The sequence below is a fragment of the Leuciscus leuciscus genome (genome assembly GCF_965113295.1).
Source record: "Leuciscus leuciscus genome assembly, chromosome: 15".
In the NCBI taxonomy this organism is placed as follows: domain Eukaryota; kingdom Metazoa; phylum Chordata; class Actinopteri; order Cypriniformes; family Leuciscidae; genus Leuciscus; species Leuciscus leuciscus.
In genome coordinates this window covers 20,233,764-20,252,541 of record NC_138739.1, presented here as the reverse complement: position 1 = coordinate 20,252,541, position 18,778 = coordinate 20,233,764, and the positions used below count along the sequence as shown (strand labels likewise).

At 38.3% G+C, this 18,778-nt stretch overlaps 1 protein-coding gene and 1 long non-coding RNA gene across 2 annotated transcripts in view; one reads left to right on the top strand and one right to left on the bottom strand.

Annotated features, from left to right (window-relative positions):
* LOC309475704 overlaps positions 1–12,605 on the top strand; it is a 164,250-nt gene extending 151,645 nt beyond the window's left edge. The window contains exons 2-3 of the long non-coding RNA XR_014197793.1: positions 5,934–6,051; positions 12,528–12,605. This is a non-coding gene — a long non-coding RNA (uncharacterized lncRNA). The remainder of the gene's footprint in view (positions 1–5,933; positions 6,052–12,527) is intronic.
* The window catches only part of LOC309475585 (uncharacterized protein), a 518,877-nt gene that overhangs the window by 280,402 nt on the left and 219,697 nt on the right, over positions 1–18,778 (bottom strand). Inside the window, exons 71-76 of the mRNA XM_082138403.1 lie at positions 17,828–18,001; positions 17,445–17,615; positions 15,130–15,303; positions 14,747–14,917; positions 4,680–4,853; positions 4,407–4,580 (exon numbers count right to left, since the gene is read on the bottom strand). Of these exons, the coding sequence (XP_081994529.1) occupies positions 4,407–4,580; positions 4,680–4,853; positions 14,747–14,917; positions 15,130–15,303; positions 17,445–17,615; positions 17,828–18,001 (1,038 nt within the window). The remainder of the gene's footprint in view (positions 1–4,406; positions 4,581–4,679; positions 4,854–14,746; positions 14,918–15,129; positions 15,304–17,444; positions 17,616–17,827; positions 18,002–18,778) is intronic.

Here is an 18,778-nt window from a genome sequence, read left to right as displayed (position 1 = left end):
TATGGTCATGTGGGGCATGGTTATGTGGTTATGGTTAATACTTTTGCACAGTAATCTGACAATAAATGTGGCACACCCAGATTTTCAGATGCACACCGAGTCTCTTTTCTGGCTACGCTACTGGTTGAACTTGAACATCTTCGTAAGCTGTCTGTGGACGATATATTCGATTTCATTTCACTCAGGTAGGCTAATACATTTTACAACCAAACAGATTATTACGTCACGATACTAGAAAGTATGACATTACCCGTTTTTTGGACATATAAATTAATTTACATTAAATAAAGCTACCATTGTTCACAGTTTGAACACCCGCCATCCCGCGGTATTGTGTGTATTGTTGCGCAGTGGCGTGCGAACTCGACTTGAAAACGAATGCCTTTAATTGCCTGCCGTAGACAGTTAACCAGTTAACTGCTTGCAGAAATATACATTTGATTATATTTTGGAGAACAGTCAGAAGAAGAACCGATGATGTACTTTTATTTGTTGTTGTTTTTTTTGTGTGTGTTCAGATGTTCAGTAGCAGTCATGAGCGCGAGCACATGTGAAGAGTTTTTAACTCTTCTCTGTCAATAGGCTACCTTTGAATGCAACACTCTGCAGATTCACTTTATTTCGACATTGTCTAATAATCCAAATGTAGTTGTATAAGTTAGTATTATACAAACCAGAGGACAGGCAATGATTTTCGAGCTATACAGATGGCAGAAATAATGCTTAGGGGAGACCGGGGACAGTTGCAACAGGGGATGGTTGCAACATGTCATTTTTCTCCAATCAGAAACAAGCTAGAGTGATGACACTCACACTGCACATGCACAGTTAGACCCTCCCCCCACCAAGAAGACAGTAGACATATTCAACAAATGCTTCTGCATTTATTGAACAAAACTTGTTTTGGAGGTATGAAAGTACATTTTTTCAGGAGATATATTTTTGTCATACTGTCCTGAAATTTTGTATGAATTAATCAAAACTTGAATTTGAATTATTGTTTTGTTGACTTCTAAGTGACAAGGTTAGCATGTGTCAAAGTCAGTGTGTCTAGCAGGAATATGATGTTCTGTCATGGCTGATAGGTTCGGGGACGGTTGCAACAAGTTATAAATTGCATGTTTAATAAAAGTTTGTTGCATTGTAAATTGTTAAATTCTTCCTGTCTGACACTGAAATATGCAGAGATTGAATAGCATCTATAGAAAAGCTTAAGTTAATTAATGAAATTTAAGGTATTTTTAACATGTTGTAACTGTCCCTGGGTTGTGTTGCAACCGTCCCCTGGGTCGGGGTCAGTTGCAACATCTGACTTCTTTCATTCAAATAAATACTGTGAACGATATGTCATATATAATCATCTTTAAATGGTATGGGTAATTAGCAGACAGATGCAAGTTTAATATATACGAATTTGGTTGGTCTAGTCCAAATAGTCTCTGAGTAATTGAGAGGAATGCAAAAAGTGTTGCAACTGTCCCCGGTCTCCCCCTATGTCTCTCTTCTGTTTTTGTTGCAAATATAGCTGATAATAATAGTCATTTAAATAAACAAAATCTAAATAATATCATTTTATATATATGACGACTTCAGAGGCAAAAGCCTTTAAGTACCATCTGAAATTTTCTTCTAAAAGAGCATTTTTATCAAGCTTGTATGTTTATGTTCACACTTAAATGGCAATGAAAAGTAGCCTACCTATTAATTGTCATTAAAGTGAAATTACTGAACTTAAAGGAGTCATAATGTTGTGTTACCTTGGATACCCAAATGCTCTATTATAGTATTTTAGGCACTTCTAAAAAAGAAAAGTGGAAAAAAAATCAACACAGAGCCCCTCAGACCCTTATTTCTAAAGGCATTATTGTCTCGCGAGATCTGATGCGATGTTTTGGCTGTCGTGGACGGTCATTATAATAATGCAAATGAGGGGCGCGTTGATTGGTTGCAGGAATGTATTTTACTACTTCCAAGCGGTACAAAAACATAGACAAAATACTGCAATAGCTCAATAAATGTGACGGTACTTATTGTTAGTGAAACTGTAATCACAACCAATGAAAAAAGAAAAAATACACCATTGCCAGATACATTCTTACAGAAGCCCCACTAACTGAAAGCTATTTTCAAACTGCATGTTTTGCATGAGTTTGGCTAATAATGTTTAGTGGTATATTGTTTTCATACTTGCATTTAAACAGTTTTAGCCACTGAGCATGGACTCCTGTACCGTCACTACTGTAGCTGCTAGTGTAAAACAAAGTCGAAAGATGTGGCTAGCATTCGTAGAGTCCATTCCCCGTGTTTACCTCGAAGGTAACGTTACATACAATAGCCGCATTAGCAGTTAGCTGCTATTTGTTAACCACAGTAGAGCAATAAAAACACAGTCTTACCTTTTCAATTTCTGGCAAGTCCCTGATGGTTGGGATGGCACCTTTTCCCAAACGGAGCTTCGAGGCCAAGTTCGGCTGATACTGCCCCAAATTTGTAAAAGATTCCGGTGTAAAATGTTTAGCACACACACCTAACGATACGCCACTTGAAAGAGTTGTTGGGACAGCGTCATTAAAAATGAATTTCATCCACTGTTCCCTGATAGTTTCGTCCGTTTTTGGTAGATAAAACACATTTGCATGTTGTTTGTGGCAGTCACCCACAGAGCATCTCAGGTGTGCACTCGGTTTCTCCATCTTTCGCGAGTCAACTAAACTGAATCTGAGGGGGAGAGGGGGAGAGGGGCGGGCTTCCCGCGGCATAGGTTTGCGGTGTCCATATTTGGTATATCCTCCCCCGTCTTGACGTCAAGAAGGGGAAGAAATCAAAATCTCGTTTTTTCGTGCGCGTGCACGTGGCCTATTTTACAAACCCCGAGGTAAACAAACGCTTCACTTTTAAATATCGGCTTCCCGGCCAGTGTATAATCATTATGCAATCATAACATACATTGATTCTCGTGGAAAAGTGAAATTTCTACATTATGACTCCTTTAAATATACGAGCTGGATACAAATGATTGTTTTAGAAGAAAATTTCAGATGGCACTCAGAGGCTTTTGCATCATGAAGTCTTCCTATATATATATATAGGCCTATATGATTCGAAGTAACTAGTTACTCACTACTTGAGTAATTCTTTTCATTGGATACTTTTTTACTCTTACTCAAGTAACTATTAAGATTATTACTTTTACTTTTACTTTGAGTAAATATTTCTATAAGTACTTGTACTTTTACTTGAGTACAGTTTTTGGGTACTCTACCCACCTCTGCCTGTGTGTGTTTTGTCGTCTGTACAGTGCAACAGAGGCTCTACTGGAGCAAATTTATGTTGTAGGCCTAATGTGCCATTATTAATTCAACAAAACGCTTGACTTTAATAATATGTTAGCCTACTTAAGCATCAAGAACGGTAAAACATAGCCTACTGTAAACGCTGTCGGCCAACATCGGTTAAAAGCAGGCTGCAATGTTAGCGTCTAAACGGCTATAAAAATGACAGACAATGAATAACAAGCTCCGAAAACTGTTTTGAATCAATAAATGATCAATTAAAAAAATATAAATATTTTGACAAATATTAAACTAGTGACATAATTATGAAGATGTTTTTTAGCGCTGAGATTCAAATTCAGAACTCTTGAAACACCGTGAGGCACATGTCGAAGTGTAGACCACACAGCTATCGTCTGAACACTGCTTTAAGAGCATGAGCTTAACTAAGTCTTATGCTCATGCAAAACCTCATTGATGTAACATTTTCTATTGCAATGTTATATGTTGAAATGTTTCCATTATTTATTGAAGAAAATGATGCTAATCATAACAACCTACTGAAAGCCTATTTAATTCTTAATATAATAAAGAATGCTTAAACACAAATGCTGCCGACTGACATCGGTTAGCAAGTCCTGACAATGTTTTAATTTTACAATCATTTAGTTGCATTTATTTCACTGTTTCAGTAAATAAATATACTAACAAATTAAAATAAAACAAAGTATAAGACACATAACCTATTGACATGCGTAGCCTTTCTAAATCATAGAAAACCTGGGCACACAATGTTAACGTTTAGCCTACTTTGCTTAAATTTGATCCAATAATAGAAGGCTACATTTGTTTCAGTTCTAAATTTGTACTGTAATTTTAGTATTGTGATTATGAATTCGTTTAACTACAATGTTTCTCTTGAATTTATCTGCTACAGTTCTCAATGAGCTGCGACAGATTACGCAATAGAGAGAATAAACTGACACTTTTCAAAGTCTGTGATTATAGCGCCTCTTAGCGGTAAAAGGCAGCAAATACACACCCGCAATTTTACCACTGCGGAAACGGCGGCGGTAAAAGTATTATTCTGGTTGAGTACCAACTGTATGATTGATGTATGTGAATGTTACTGACCTCAATATCTCCAGTTTACAGTGTGAATCCTTCAGTACGTCACATAAGTGATTCACTCCTGTGTTTCTAATTTCATTCCCGCTCAGGTCCAGTTGTCTCAGGTGTGATGGGTTTGATTTCAGAGCTGAAGTCACTGCAGAACAACCTTCATCCGTCAAACCACAGTCTCTTAACCTACATTGGGAGAAATAAGACAAACAAAATCTTAATTCCGTTTCAGTCAAATACCAAAACTCTATTGCCTTTCGTTTAGATTAAATTAATCTTCCTCACCACAATATCTCCAGTTTACAGTGTGAATCCTTCAGTACGTCACATAAGTGATTCACTCCTGTGTTTTCTATTTTATTCTCATTGAGGTTCAGCCCTGTCAGGTGTGATGGGTTTGATTTCAGAGCTGAAGTCAGGATGAGACACTGTTTCTCTGTAATACTGCATTTCCACAGACTGAAGACAGAAAGAGAAAAGACAAACTGAAGAGCTACATCCGGCACTAGTTTAATTCCTGATACTCTGTTTTTAAGGCTGTCAATGTTGTTGGAAAATGTCAATTCTTCTTTATCATTTTTCAACAATATCTTTTGTTTATTTTCTCTACTCTTTATCGTAGCAGCAGATTTCTGCAGAACGACATTTACACAATCAGTACATTGTATCAAATTCTTCAACTTTAACATATAGGTTAGATGCCATATTGAATTTTATGTGGATGAAAATGAGGCTGTGAGAAAAATGTAAATACTGGTACACTTAAATTTATTACTTACTAGTTAAGAGATATTTAAAATAAAGTGTAACAGAAGGTGCAGACTCAGAGCTATAAACACTATTACTTATTGTCTTAAAATAAAATAAACCGTTTTTTGGGGGGAGTTGAAGTGTCAATCGTTTAGTGGGGTCCCAGGGCATGCTCTCTCATGAGATTTATTTGTTTGTTTGATTGTTTTTGCAAAATAGTTTTTTGTGGGATCATCCACACATGCATTGATAACATAACTGCAATAAAGTAATAGCCTAGTTAACAATTATTTGTTTACATAGGATAATAATGTATTTCTATTTTATTTAAGCTAAAACTTATCAGTTTGACAGAATTTTCTAAATCAAAGTGCCATGGTAGGTCAAACTAACTTTACATTTTCTTATATTGAAAATGTTAATTTCCTGTCATCTCTTGGCATATCTGAAAGCCAGGGTCACATATTGTCATTGTAATCTGTCATTATTACCAGAAAACACACATTGTTTAGTCAATAATTCAAGAAGCTCCTCTTGATTCTAACTTTTTTATCTATAGCATTTGTAATGAAAAATAGCAACCTATACATTCAGAAACTATACACATGCCACAGTTGGAATATAAATAGTTAGTGAAAAAATAATCTATCATAAATTCTACAAGTTAGTCAAATTTTACCACAATAAATAAAATAGAATTTGATCAATTCTAGTAAAAGGTCATGAGTTGTTTAAAAAGCTTTCTAATTTATGTTGGTACAGGATAATGTTTTCTCCTCTTTTCATCAGTCTTTTTGGTTTTCGTGGCTGTTTTAGATCATGTTTGACTTTCTCGATTATGTTTTAAAGCGGTAAATTCTCAATACAATTCAAATGGGTTGCACATTTTATCACCAGCTCAGGGGCCGTATTCACAAAGAATTTTAAGGCTAAAAGTAGCTCCTAACTGGCGAATTTAGGAGCAACTCCTAAAAATAATGGGCGTGTCACTCGTGACTTTAGGACTCCTAATTTTTTTTACTTAAGGCCATTGCACACTGAGTCCGAAATTCGCATCCGAAATTTTCGCACGTTAAAGTCCCCGTGAACCGGAAGTTGCAAACGACTTTTCTCCAGTGCTGTGACGTATTTCCCAGTGAAAAGGAATATTGAACAGAGGGCAGGGGGTGCTTCTCAATTCTTATTTGTGTATCCTCATTTCCTCTCCTCGCTTCCTTTCCTCGCGTCTCAGCTCCACCCCCTGTAGGATGCGAGGGAAGGCTGCAAGGAAAAGACGCGAGTACGGAGGATCGAATGAAAGCTTTTTTTATACATTGGAATCCTTGATCACTCAAGCGTCACTTCATCGCGTCATCAGCAGCGCTCAGAGGATCTGCCCTTATGTTGTTGAAATTTGTTTATTTAAGAAATTCATAATAAATAATAATAAAGAAAGATACCCTGTTGAAATATGTGAGGTGTGTGGTTTATATAAACTGCAAAAGTAAAGTATAAATCAAAATGATTGTGACCGATGTGAAGGGGGAGGAGAATTTAGACGTGCGTCACGTTTAAGTCGATAAAACTCTTCCGCATAGGATACACCTGTGTATCCTCGCTCATGACTCCTCTGGAAGCCTCCTCACTCCTCGATCCTCGACTCCTCGCGGTGCAATTAGAGAATTGAGATGTCCTTCAAGATGGCTGAGCTCGATCGGTTTCCGGGTAATAGGATGGAGGACGGAGGAGAGAGGAGACGAGGAGGGATATTGAGAAGCACCCTGGGTTTTACTCTAGTGCTCCTCCTCTCCATCTCTCGCTCATAGCAGACTAATGCTGCGTTCACACCGGACGCGAATAGCGCGTCAAATTCGCGCCTGCCGCGTCTAGTTTGACGCTTGACCACTTTGTGTTAATTCGCGTGTCTAACGCGCGTAAAAACAAAAGTTTGAAGCGAAATTTACGCGCGTCAGAGGTGAAAGTTTTGGCGGCCATCTTTTTTAGATGTTTATCGAGCATTAGCATTAGCATTAATCGAGAGAGTCACCGCTCGTATATGCTCTGGAGAGCAGAAACAGCTGAGTAGGGGACATCGTCGCTGTACTCGGGTCCACCAGACCCTCCGGAGGGTTTCAGGAGTTTCACAATTTGCTCCAGGAGCTAGGTTTGGTGGACCTAACGGTGAGGACGCTGACGAGGACAGCGTAGGCCGTAAGCCCTCGGCCTCGAGTGGTCGCTGCCTGACGAGCCCGCGCTCTACAGCCCGGCGCAAGGTTCACCCTCGCCCGCACCCACCTAATCTGTCATTTATTTTTGTTTTGATAATAAATTGAGTCAGCCTCCAAAAGTGAAACCTGTCCTGTGATTTTTGTTTTTATACACTAAATTGTGTTTGTTGTCTTTACATTAGAATAATAATGTTTCATATAATCTAGAATAGATATGAAAAAAATAGCATTCAATACAAAATGAGTATCTCTCATATATTGAAATCGAGTTTTTATGTGAAAGATTTGCTTTGTTGTGCATTTTAGTCATATTACAAAATAATTTATTGAGGCCAAACATAAAATAACATTGTAAACTGTCACTTCACCACGTGACAGCAGCAAGCAGGCTCCTGATTGGTTAACGCGGCGCGAATTGACGCAGAAGTTCAGATTTTTCAACTCGGGCGGCAGACGCGAATTCGCGTCAAACACAAGAATGCACAAAAAGCACTACATAAAACATTCGCGCGTAACGCGCTTAACGCGCCAGACGCTCAATTCGCGCCATTCGCGCGAACTTGACGCGCGAATGAGGCGTATTCGCGTCTTCCGCGCCGCGCTCTACGCCTCATTCGCGCCGCAGGAATTTTTTACGCGCGTAACGCGTCTTTGCATTGACTTACGCCGGTTTCACACTGCACGCGTTAGCAGAGCATAAGCAGAGCAGGAGCAGTGCGTATGGTGAGCAGGAGCAGGACACGTGCGTTTTGCTTTCACACTGGCAGCGTTTGTCATGCGCGGCTGAACCGCGGCGTGTGTACAGACAGAGTACTCTATAATGGGTGAGTTGGCATTGCTTTATTTCGTTTTCAAATACATTTAGGAGAAAAGACTTGTCAAGAAGCTTATTTTATTACAAAATTCATTTATATATCAATTGGTTCATCTTTGTTTTTATTGTTCTGGCAACAAGCTTGTTTTTGGACATTTGTTTTCTTTTTAAATTGCTGTTGGTCATTTGATTGACTGTTTAAAACACAATAGATATCATCAATGCACTTTTTGGATAAAACCGGTGTATTTTGGCCATGATCAATGCATTGTCACTTTAATTCAGCGTAAGCGGCGCGTTAAAAATAGACTGGGCGCCGAAACTATCGCGGCACTGCTGTTCCTGCTCTGCTCCTGCTACGCGCTGCCGCGCCGCTTCTGCGTGCGGTGTGAATGCACTCATTGAATAACATGGACGCCGAAAGAAATACGCGCTGCTCACGCGCCGCTGACGCTTGCGGTGTGAAACCGGCGTCAACATTGAAATCACTCGCGCCTGACGCGCTATTCGCGTCCGGTGTGAACGCACCATAACGGTTTGAGGGGAGTGGTTAAGCGTTTCCCAAACCAAGCCGTCAAACATACGTCATCAGGGAAGGTCCTCCAATGCAGAGGGGAGGGGCATTTTCAGATTTTGATTAAAGATTACAAAGCCAAAAAAATGTTTTGTGTGGATTGACTTGCATGGATGAATTGTTCACCACAAAACTAACAATTTAGGCAAACAAAGTAAATATGGTAAATTTGGAATTCATGTGGACTTTAAAAAAAAAAATTCGACCTCACGTTATGTCAATCATGCTTGCACACTGTCTACGAAACTTTCGTCCGTAAAAAAAAAACTCGGATTGGGTTCGATTTTCTGCGTTTTTCGCATCCACAGCCAGTGTTTTGTGAGGTTTTTTGAAAATTCAGAGCCACCGTACAAGCGAACGACAAAATCCAGAATGACGTCTGACAAGTTGATACACTTCGTCTCGCAGCACAAGTAGGCTACTGTATGAAAAACAAAATGCGGATTACAAAGACACTGAATAAAATATAACCTGTATACAGCTGTTCTGTCTGCCCAGCGCTTCTGCCGGCCGCGTGTGTGTGTGTGTCCGTCCATAGACATACTGCCAGTTTCTGTTCAGGATCGATTGGTTCACGGAAATTGGTGGTCTTCTTTTTAATATGTGGCTCCAGCATCGCAAAGCATCAAACTGTTCCACTGACATTCTGAGGTAAATTTTGAATCGTTTGGGATAATTTCGCAACTCCTTGATAAGGAGGTGAAACTCTCCTTCCTCTCGGCGCTATCTCAGGATTGGATGGACCCAATATTTCCTCTTTCTTTTTCTCTTTTTAAGAAGAAAGAGGGCAACAAATTCATCCCCACTGCTTGACGAATCCATTTAGTATTTTTTGCGTTTTTTTCCGCAAAGGTTTAATAAATACGCATCGGACTCAGTGTGCAAGGTTTCTGTGCGTGACGAATTTTACTGCTGACGAACACGAAAAAACGCATACGAAAATTTCGGACTCAGTGTGCAACGGCCTTAAGAGTAATTCACGAAGCATTTTAGCCCTAAAAGTAGCACCTAAGCCTGGGACAGCTTAAAAGAAGTCGAGAGGACTCCTAACTCACTAAGACCGATTCACAAACCGCTTTTTGTGGCATTTCACGTTGCGATGTTTTGAAATGCGTATGCGGCGGCTACAGGAGCGTCCAATCGCGAGGGAACAATTTTGCATTGTAGGCATAACTATGCAATATAATAACGCCACCAACAACAACCAAAATACTCATTGCATGTTAATTATAACGTTTCATTGTGAATCAGATGTTCTTCTCGGCAGAGGCATATGTGACAGATTAATTCAATAATGTTGCAAAGATATTGCATCAATCCATATGTTTCATTAGGCTACTAGGCTATTTGTTTTGCCTTAAGGCCATTGCACACTGAGTCCGAAATTCGCATCCGAAATTTTCGCACGTTAAAAAATAAATTCGACCTCACGTTATGTCAATCATGCTTGCACACTGTCTACGAAACTTTCGTCCGTAAAAAAAAAATTCGGATTGGGTTCGATTTTCTGCGTTTTTCGCATCCACAGCCAGTGTTTTGTGAGGTTTTTTGAAAATTCAGAGCCACCGTACAAGCGAACGACAAAATCCAGAATGACGTCTGACAAGTTGATACACTTCGTCTCGCAGCACAAGTACTGTATGAAAAACAAAATGCGGATTACAAAGACACTGAATAAAATATAACCTGTATACAGCTGTTCTGTCTGCCCAGCGCTTCTGCCGGCCGCGCGTGTGTGTGTGTGTGTGTGTGTCCGTCCATAGTGCCAGTTTCTGTTCAGGATCGATTGGTTCACGGAAATTGGTGGTCTTATTTTTAATATGTGGCTCCAGTATCGCTAGCAAAGCATCAAACTGTTCCACTGACATTCTGAGGTAAATTTTGAATCGTTTGGGATAATGTCGCAACTCCTTGATGAGGTGAAACTCTCCTTCCTCTCGGCGCAATCTCAGGATTGGATGGACCCAATATTTCCTCTTTCTTTTTCTCTTTTTAAGAAGAAAGAGGGCAACAAATTCATCCTCACTGCTTGACGAATCCATTTAGTATTTTTTGCGTTTTTTTCCGCAAAGGTTTAATAAATACGCATCGGACTCAGTGTGCAAGGTTCTGTGCGTGACGAATTTTAAGGCTGACGAACACGAAAAAACGCATACGAAAATTTCGGACTCAGTGTGCAATGGCCTTTACTCTTTATTCGTTTAGGCTATATATTCAGTTATTCATCATCTTCCGTCCTTCGCACTACTTGTGTAGCGCACGCATTCTCAGACCTGTCACCTTCTTCTTCTTCTTCTTCAGTGAATTTTATTGGCAGCTTGCAATCTTTGTGCATTACCGCCATCTACAGGATTGAGGTGTGATCACATTGGGAAGTCATAAAAAAAAAAGTTAAAAAAAAAAAGGAGAAAGGAGATCAGAGCCCAAGCTTCAGCTAGCGCTGCGTGTTCAGCTCCTCCAGCTTCAACCTCAGCTCAAACCTCCATAAATAAAATAAAAAAAAACTAAAGTCTTCTTGCTAGTTGTGTTTCTTTTAGAAACTCTATCACTGCTTTGGTTGTAGACTGTGTTCCAGGTAGACTCAACAAGTTGCTCAAAGTAACAGAGTTATTTGTTACCCTCTTAAATTTTTCTCTCTCTTCAGAGTACTGCCTACATGTCAGAAGTACATGCTTCACGGTTTCTGTTTCCGTACAATATGGGCACATTCCTGTCTCATGTTTCCCTATTGTGTGTAAGCCGCTATTCAGTCCTGTATGTCCTAACCTTAGCCTGGTGAACCAGGTTTCCTCCTGTCGTGAAAGTGAACTGATCATTTTAACTGTTACATTCTGTTGAATACTATATAAATGCCTACCTTTTCCCCCCTTATCCCATTTATCTTGCCAGAGTTTATGAATACCATCTTTAATTATTGTTTTCAATTCTGATTTGCTGAGTGGAACCTGTACTTCTACATGTTCTGCTTTAAGTGCTTCTTTTGCCAACTCGTCTGCCTTCTCATTGCCCTCAATACCTGTGGTGCGCTGGAACCCAAGTGAACTGTATTATTAGCTTCTGTTGAGTTATCCTGAAAATCATCTGATGAACTTCATCTAAAAGATCCTGTCTGCATGCAGATTTCCCAGTCTGGATGCTAATTAGGGAGGACATAGAGTCTGAACAAATAACAGATTTATATGGCTTCACTTCTTCTACCCACTGTAGTGCCATTATGATGGCTATCATCTCTGCAGAGAAGATTGAGAGGTGGTTTGAGGTTCTTTTTTGTATTCTAACTTTATATTTAGGAATGTATACTGCCACCCCCGTTTTACCTGCTGATTCTTTGGATGCATCTGTAAATATTTGTACTGTGTCATCATACATTACTTCTAGATACTGCTGTACACTTTGATACAAACCTGTCTTGATTACATCTTTAACTTCTAGATTAACTACAGGATAGCAGAAAAACCAAGGTGGAATTGTGCTCAAGTTGACATTTTTAGACCTGTCACCTGTCACTCATCATCGTAGGGGAGGTGTTTGGAATCATTCCCGCGTTACAATCATCAGCCAATCAAGGTGGTCACTTCAGTCAAGCTCGTGCATGAGTAATGACGTCATCCATAGCAACGAAGACTCACTCTTAGTTTAGGAGTTGTCATTTTTCTTTACTAAGAGTAGGTCTGAAAGGCGTTGTGAATAACTTTTAAGAGAAAACTCCTAGCTAAAATATTTTAGTGCGTTTTAGGAGTACTCCTAGTGGTAAGATAAAATGCTTTGTGAATACGGCCCCAGAACAGTTCGAGAAAATCTTCTCACACTTTTGTAACGCGCTGGTGAAAGCTCATAGAGTAGACGTGATTCGCGAGCGGCACTCACTTTGTGAATACGGCCCCAGGGGTGCCTAATCCTGCTCCTGCCGATCAACCATCCTGCAGAGTTAATCTCCAACCCTAATCAAACACACCTGCCTTTAATTTTCAAGTTAATTGGTTGCTTCAGGTGCGTTTGATTAGGGTTGGAGATGAACTGTGCAGGACGGTCGATCGGCAGGAGCAGGATTGGGCACCCCTGTTGACTATTTGAATTTTGATAGAAATGTTGGACCTACAAACACACAGATACATATGCACGCACACACATACACAGAAGCCCAAAGCGCAGAGGACGGAAAGGACACAAGAATGCCCATTTATGGGAAAAACCCCCAAAACCCCCTCGACTGAGGCAATAGAAGGTTGATGTCACAAAAATGATTTCCTCTGGAAAAAAAACAAGAAACTGCATAGGAACAATGTAACCCAGTTCCATATAAATATGACTGCATTTTGACTGTTAGTTGTTGCATTTTTGATTTTGATGTCGTGTGCATCCCTGAGGAGAAATTAGTTCTCTTCTAGCTCAGTTTATTAACTGAGATTCTTTTTGCTTATATTGCTCTGCTGTATTATCTTAACTTGAAGACCTCGGATGGGAACAAGTTATGTTTTACATCTATTGCTTGATTCTGCTTACAAGGTAAACAGCCTGTGTAATATTCACTCAGGACTGCCCTGTTGAGATTGGATAAGCTGAAGTATTATAACCTTATGATGATTTGCTACAAATGTTAACTATTGTGTAACCAGTATTTTTATCTTTTGTTTAAATAAATTGTTATATCTAAAGACAAAGACTGTTAAGTTTTACTTCAGCTTACAAAGACAGTTCTATTAGTGATAGACAGATCATTATAATAATATTTGCAAGACCAAGGACAACAAAGGTTCCAGGAACGATTCTGCTGGAGAGTAAGCATGAGTTTGATCCATATGTCTAGTTGCCAATGATTATTATTGTTTCACGAGAGTGTAGGGACAACACATAGATTTGCTGGTATAAATTAAACAAGCTAGTGAGGATATAATCCTATTCTGAACTGACAGCAAAAGACTACCTAGCAACTTTGATAGGGGTTATTCAGGAAGATGAGATAAATACCAGATCTCACCACAAGCTGCATGCAAAATTATTATTATTATTATTAATAGCAACAGTAATAATAATAATAATAACTAGCACATTTTAAAGGGTTTATTGCATTAAAAACAGGCTTTTAAATAAATTTACAAGTGATAAATGCAAAGTTAACACAAAAAATCATACTTTGAAATTTAGCCTAAATTCCAACATTGTTTCTGAAAGTCCAACAAAGTTGAATGTAGCAAACTAAATATAAATACTCAAACCTGAAAAATTGCCGGGCTCCATGTTTTCATTTCATTATCGTTGTACACTTGGCGACTTAGTTGTAGCCTAACACCGTGCTACAACTAACCCGCTGTTTAAAACATATTTACATACGCTATGTTTTAGCAAACAAAACTGTGATTAAGGTCATATAAAGTTCGATTTGGTGACGTACACATCAAAATGTAGGCTATTTACTTGCATCAAAACAGTCTTTGTCCAGGTTCTTCACAAAATCGAATCAAAACTTTCCACAAATCTGTGGGATCCCTTCTTTTGGCAGCGAGAGAAAATATCCGGAAACACAACCTGCTTTATCCTGAATAAATATGCAAAAAGTCCCGCATTAGGTTGTGCCCTGCGCTCCCCTATAAAATCTCTGAACATTCGATGTATATAATTAAATAATGGCCTGATCCTTTGTTTACATTAACCATGGTAGGCTATAAATATTATAGGTGGTATTGTATGGGGGGGGGGGGGGGGGGGTATTGTTATAGTTTTGGTTATTTACTACGGCCCTAGTCATGTCTGGCTAGTTTGTCATTTGAAAATCACTAAAAATATTAACTGAAAAAAAAAAAAATAATAAAAAAAAAGAAAGAAATCAGAATAATCTAATGTGTTTCCTTCAACAGTCAAAAACTGAATTATTAAAATCAATTTATTGTGGTTTTGTGTCTGTCAATCACCCCTGACTAAATCAAATGAGGAAATAGTATTACCAACTACTGTAACATTACTATTAAAGGTAATAAAAATACAAATTTTAACCATGTGAAATACTCACTTCAGTGTGTTGAGTTTACAGTGTTTATCCTGCAGTAGAGCAGAGATCTGATTCACTCGTGTGTCTCCTAGTTCATGTTCACTCAGATTCAGCTCTCTCAGGAGTAACGGGTTTTTACCCACAATTCCTCTAACATACTGACAGGCTTCATCTGCAGCAGGACCCAAAAACCTGCAGAAGAGAAGATGAAGCAGGATTCAGATTAATTCTCAACTTAACTTGGTGTAATGAGAAAATCCATTTTTACATTTCTTTAGTCTTGGAATCATGCGTCAACTTTGATGTAACAACATATTATGGAGCTTGTTGTATTATTGAAATAATATTTCTAGAAATAATTTGGCTGCATATAATGTATTTTCTATTATTTCATCACGTCTCACCTCAATGTCTTTAGTTGACAGTTTGGATCCTGCAGTAAATCATCGAGCTCCTTCACTCCTGATTGTCCAGGATCATTTCCTCTGAGATCCAGCTCTATCAGGTGTGAAGGGTTTGATCTCAGAGCTGAAGCCAGCGCTTTATATCCTTCTTCTGTGATACTGCAGTTTGTAAGTCTAGAACAAAAATGGCAGTGTAACATTCAGCTAATTAATCAGTTATTCTAGAAAGTACCTGAACAAAATAAATGAACTGAATTATATTTTGTTCCTTGTACAACACAATTTAAAGTCAGTTGCAAAACAAAAACAGACAACTGGAAATGCAGTCAAACAAACGGCCCAAAAGAAGATGTGAAATGTCCAGTTCATGCTGGAAAGCCTACATATTTAACTATAGCTGAAGCAGTTTTTTTAAGGAGGAATCTAACAAAATGTTTCTAAAATATATCCACAGTAGTGTAAAACTCATAGGCCTGGTTTCACAGACAGGGCTTTGATTAAACCAGAAGTAGGCTTCAGTTAAATTAGAATATCTAAACAGCTTTTATAAACTTGCATTAGAAGAAAAAAAAAAAAACATTACTGGTGTTTTCTTGAAACAAAACAATTGCACTAACATATTTTAGGATATTTCAGTGCAAGTTGCTTTCAGTTAAAACCGCTCAAACAATCATTTTAGTTTAAGACAAGACCTAAGCCTAGTCTGTGAAATCGGGGGATAAACAACCACAGGAAGGGTTTGGTTGGGACAAAGTTGGCAAGGTGAATGCAGAATTAATAATAAGTATATATCTAAAATCACTAAGATATCTTAAAATGAAATGTTAAAAAAATAATCTAAGTCTTAAATATCAGGGCCCTAATTTATCAAGCGTCTCAAAGTGCCATTTTAGTCTCAAGTGCTGATAATTCATGAAATTTACTCCTACTTTCAAACTTATGTATAAAAGCAAGTTATCAAATTTCTTAAAGGGGTGGTAAAACACCTTTTTTCGAAGGCTTGATTGTGTTTGTGGGGTGCACTGTAACATGTGTTCGTGCTTCGTTTTTTAAAATTTGCATTATTTTTCACATATTTAACCATTATTCTACACTGCTCTGTCCCTCCTTGTAAAAACGGTCGTATGATTTCCTGGTTCTATGAACCCGTCCTAAAAAATACGCAATGGGCTCAGATTGGTTAGCTGGCCCAGTGTGTTGTGATTCGCTAACCGCCAAGTGCACATTGTTTCGGAAACGCCCCTTACCCTTACCGGTAGTTTGTGCTTCAGTAAACAACGGCGTTAATATTCCCATAGCAGTTTGAGCCCGAATCAGACCCAGAGAATGTTAGTGGAGAGGATCGAGCAGAACCTGTTCAAGAACGGCTGTTAAAGGACGTTTCAGAAAGGTTTTTTTTTTTTTTAAGACTGCAGATCTATTGTGATCGCTATATGTCACTGTTACTTTTGTATATTTAAAACGATTGTAGCTAAATATCTGTCGCCAGAACTATTAACCCAATACGAACACTAAACATCGGCTTTACAACACTAGCCAAATCAAACACAAACCATGTTTAGCATGCCTGTAGATAAACCATACATAAAAGCTATAATCAAAGAATAATTTACAGTGATCACATAAACGACAACAACCACGAACATTCCAAGTTCGCTGCGCTGGTGATATTAAACAGAAGTTTGTATATGTTTGTCGGATAAGTATGAATTAACGTTAGCATTTAACAAACTAGTTTGTGGAGACTAACAGCGTTGTCCTTCGTTTACTTCCTCGCTACAATGTACAATCAACAATACGAACTATTACAGGAAAACTCATCAATGAACAAATCATACTTACAGGTTGTGGCTCGTGAACAACAGCTTCTGTTTTTAAAGTTGGAACTGCTCGATCTTTCAGGAGGCTGTTCCATAAAAGCCGCTTAGAAAAGCGGGGATTAAAGTCCAAAACCTGACTTGGTCACTTTCTTTTGCCATTTAAGAGAAATTACTGAACTTACATATACGAGCTTCATAAAAATGATCATTCTAGAAGAAAATTTCAGATGGCACTTAGAGGCTTTTGCATCTGAACTCTTCATATATATATATATATATATATATATATATATATATATATATATATATATATATATATATATATATATATATATATATAGTTTCCTTCAACAGTCAAAAACTTAATTAATTATTAAAATCAATTTATTGTGGTTTTGTGTCTGTCAATCACCCCTGACTTAATCAAATGAGGAAATAGTAACATTACCATTAAAGGTAATAAAAATACAAATTTTAACCATGTGAAATACTCACTTCAGTGTGTTGAGTTTACAGTGTTTATCCTGCAGTAGAGCAGAGATCTGATTCACTCGTGTGTCTCCTAGTTCATGTTCACTCAGATTCAGCTCTCTCAGGAGTAATGGGTTTTTACCCACAATTCCTCTCACATACTGACAGGCTTCATCTGCAGCAAGACCCAAAAACCTGCAGAAGAGAAGATGAAGCAGGATTCAGATTAATTCTCAACTTAACTTGGTGTAATGACAAAATCCATTTTTACATGACTTTAGTCTTGGAATCATGCGTCAACTTTGATGTAACAACATATTATATAGCTTGTTGTATTATTGAAATAATATTTCTAGAAATAATTTGGCTGCATATAATGTATTTTCTATTATTTCATCACGTCTCACCTCAGTGTCTTCAGTTGACAGTTTGGATCCTGTAGTAAATCATCGAGCTCCTTCACTCCTGATTGTCCAGGATCATTTACTCTGAGATCCAGCTCTATCAGGTGTGAAGGGTTTGATCTCAGAGCTGAAGCCAGCGCTTTATATCCTTCTTCTGTGATACTGCACTTTGAAAGTCTAGAACAAAAATGACAGTGTAACATTCAGCTAATTAATCAGTTATTCTAGAAAGTACCTGAACACAATAAATGAAATGAACTGAACTGAATAATATTTTGTTCCTTGTACAACACAATTTAAAGTCAGTTGCAAAACAAAAACAGACAACTGGAAAAGCAGTCAAACAAAAGGCCCAAAAGAAGATGTGAAATGTCCAGTTCATGCTGGAAAGCCTCCATATTTCACTCTAGCTGAAGCAGTTTTTTTAAAGGAACACTCCACCGTTTTTTGAAATAGGGCTTATTCACCTTCTTTCCTACATTTAGATAGGTGGCCAAATGCATTTTTGTCTCAGTGCATGCGTTGTTTTAGTTTGACAGGGTCGGCGCTAGATTATCTTAGCACAATGAATGGAATCCTTTGTTGCCAGCTAGCATGTCCTGAGTAAAAGTGATAAAAAAATATATAAAAAACCCCACCTAATTACTTCTTGTGGCCTGCGTATTCACAACAAGTACAAATAGCGATGCAGATTAACACTAGGCGATTTCCTAGGCAGATATTGACTTGGGACTATATTAGGGGGAAGCACAGCAGAGCACTGCTACTTGGGCGCAAAGATATCACGCAACACATGAAATGTCAACATACCGGCGTGAATAGTAGCTGGCTATTTTTCCTACAGTATATGAATGGCAATGAACATGGCTAATTCTGTGAGAGACTAAGAGGGTGACTTCTCAGACAGTCAAGAGCAAGAGCCAGAACCATACCTGAGTTTTCAGAGGAGCAGCT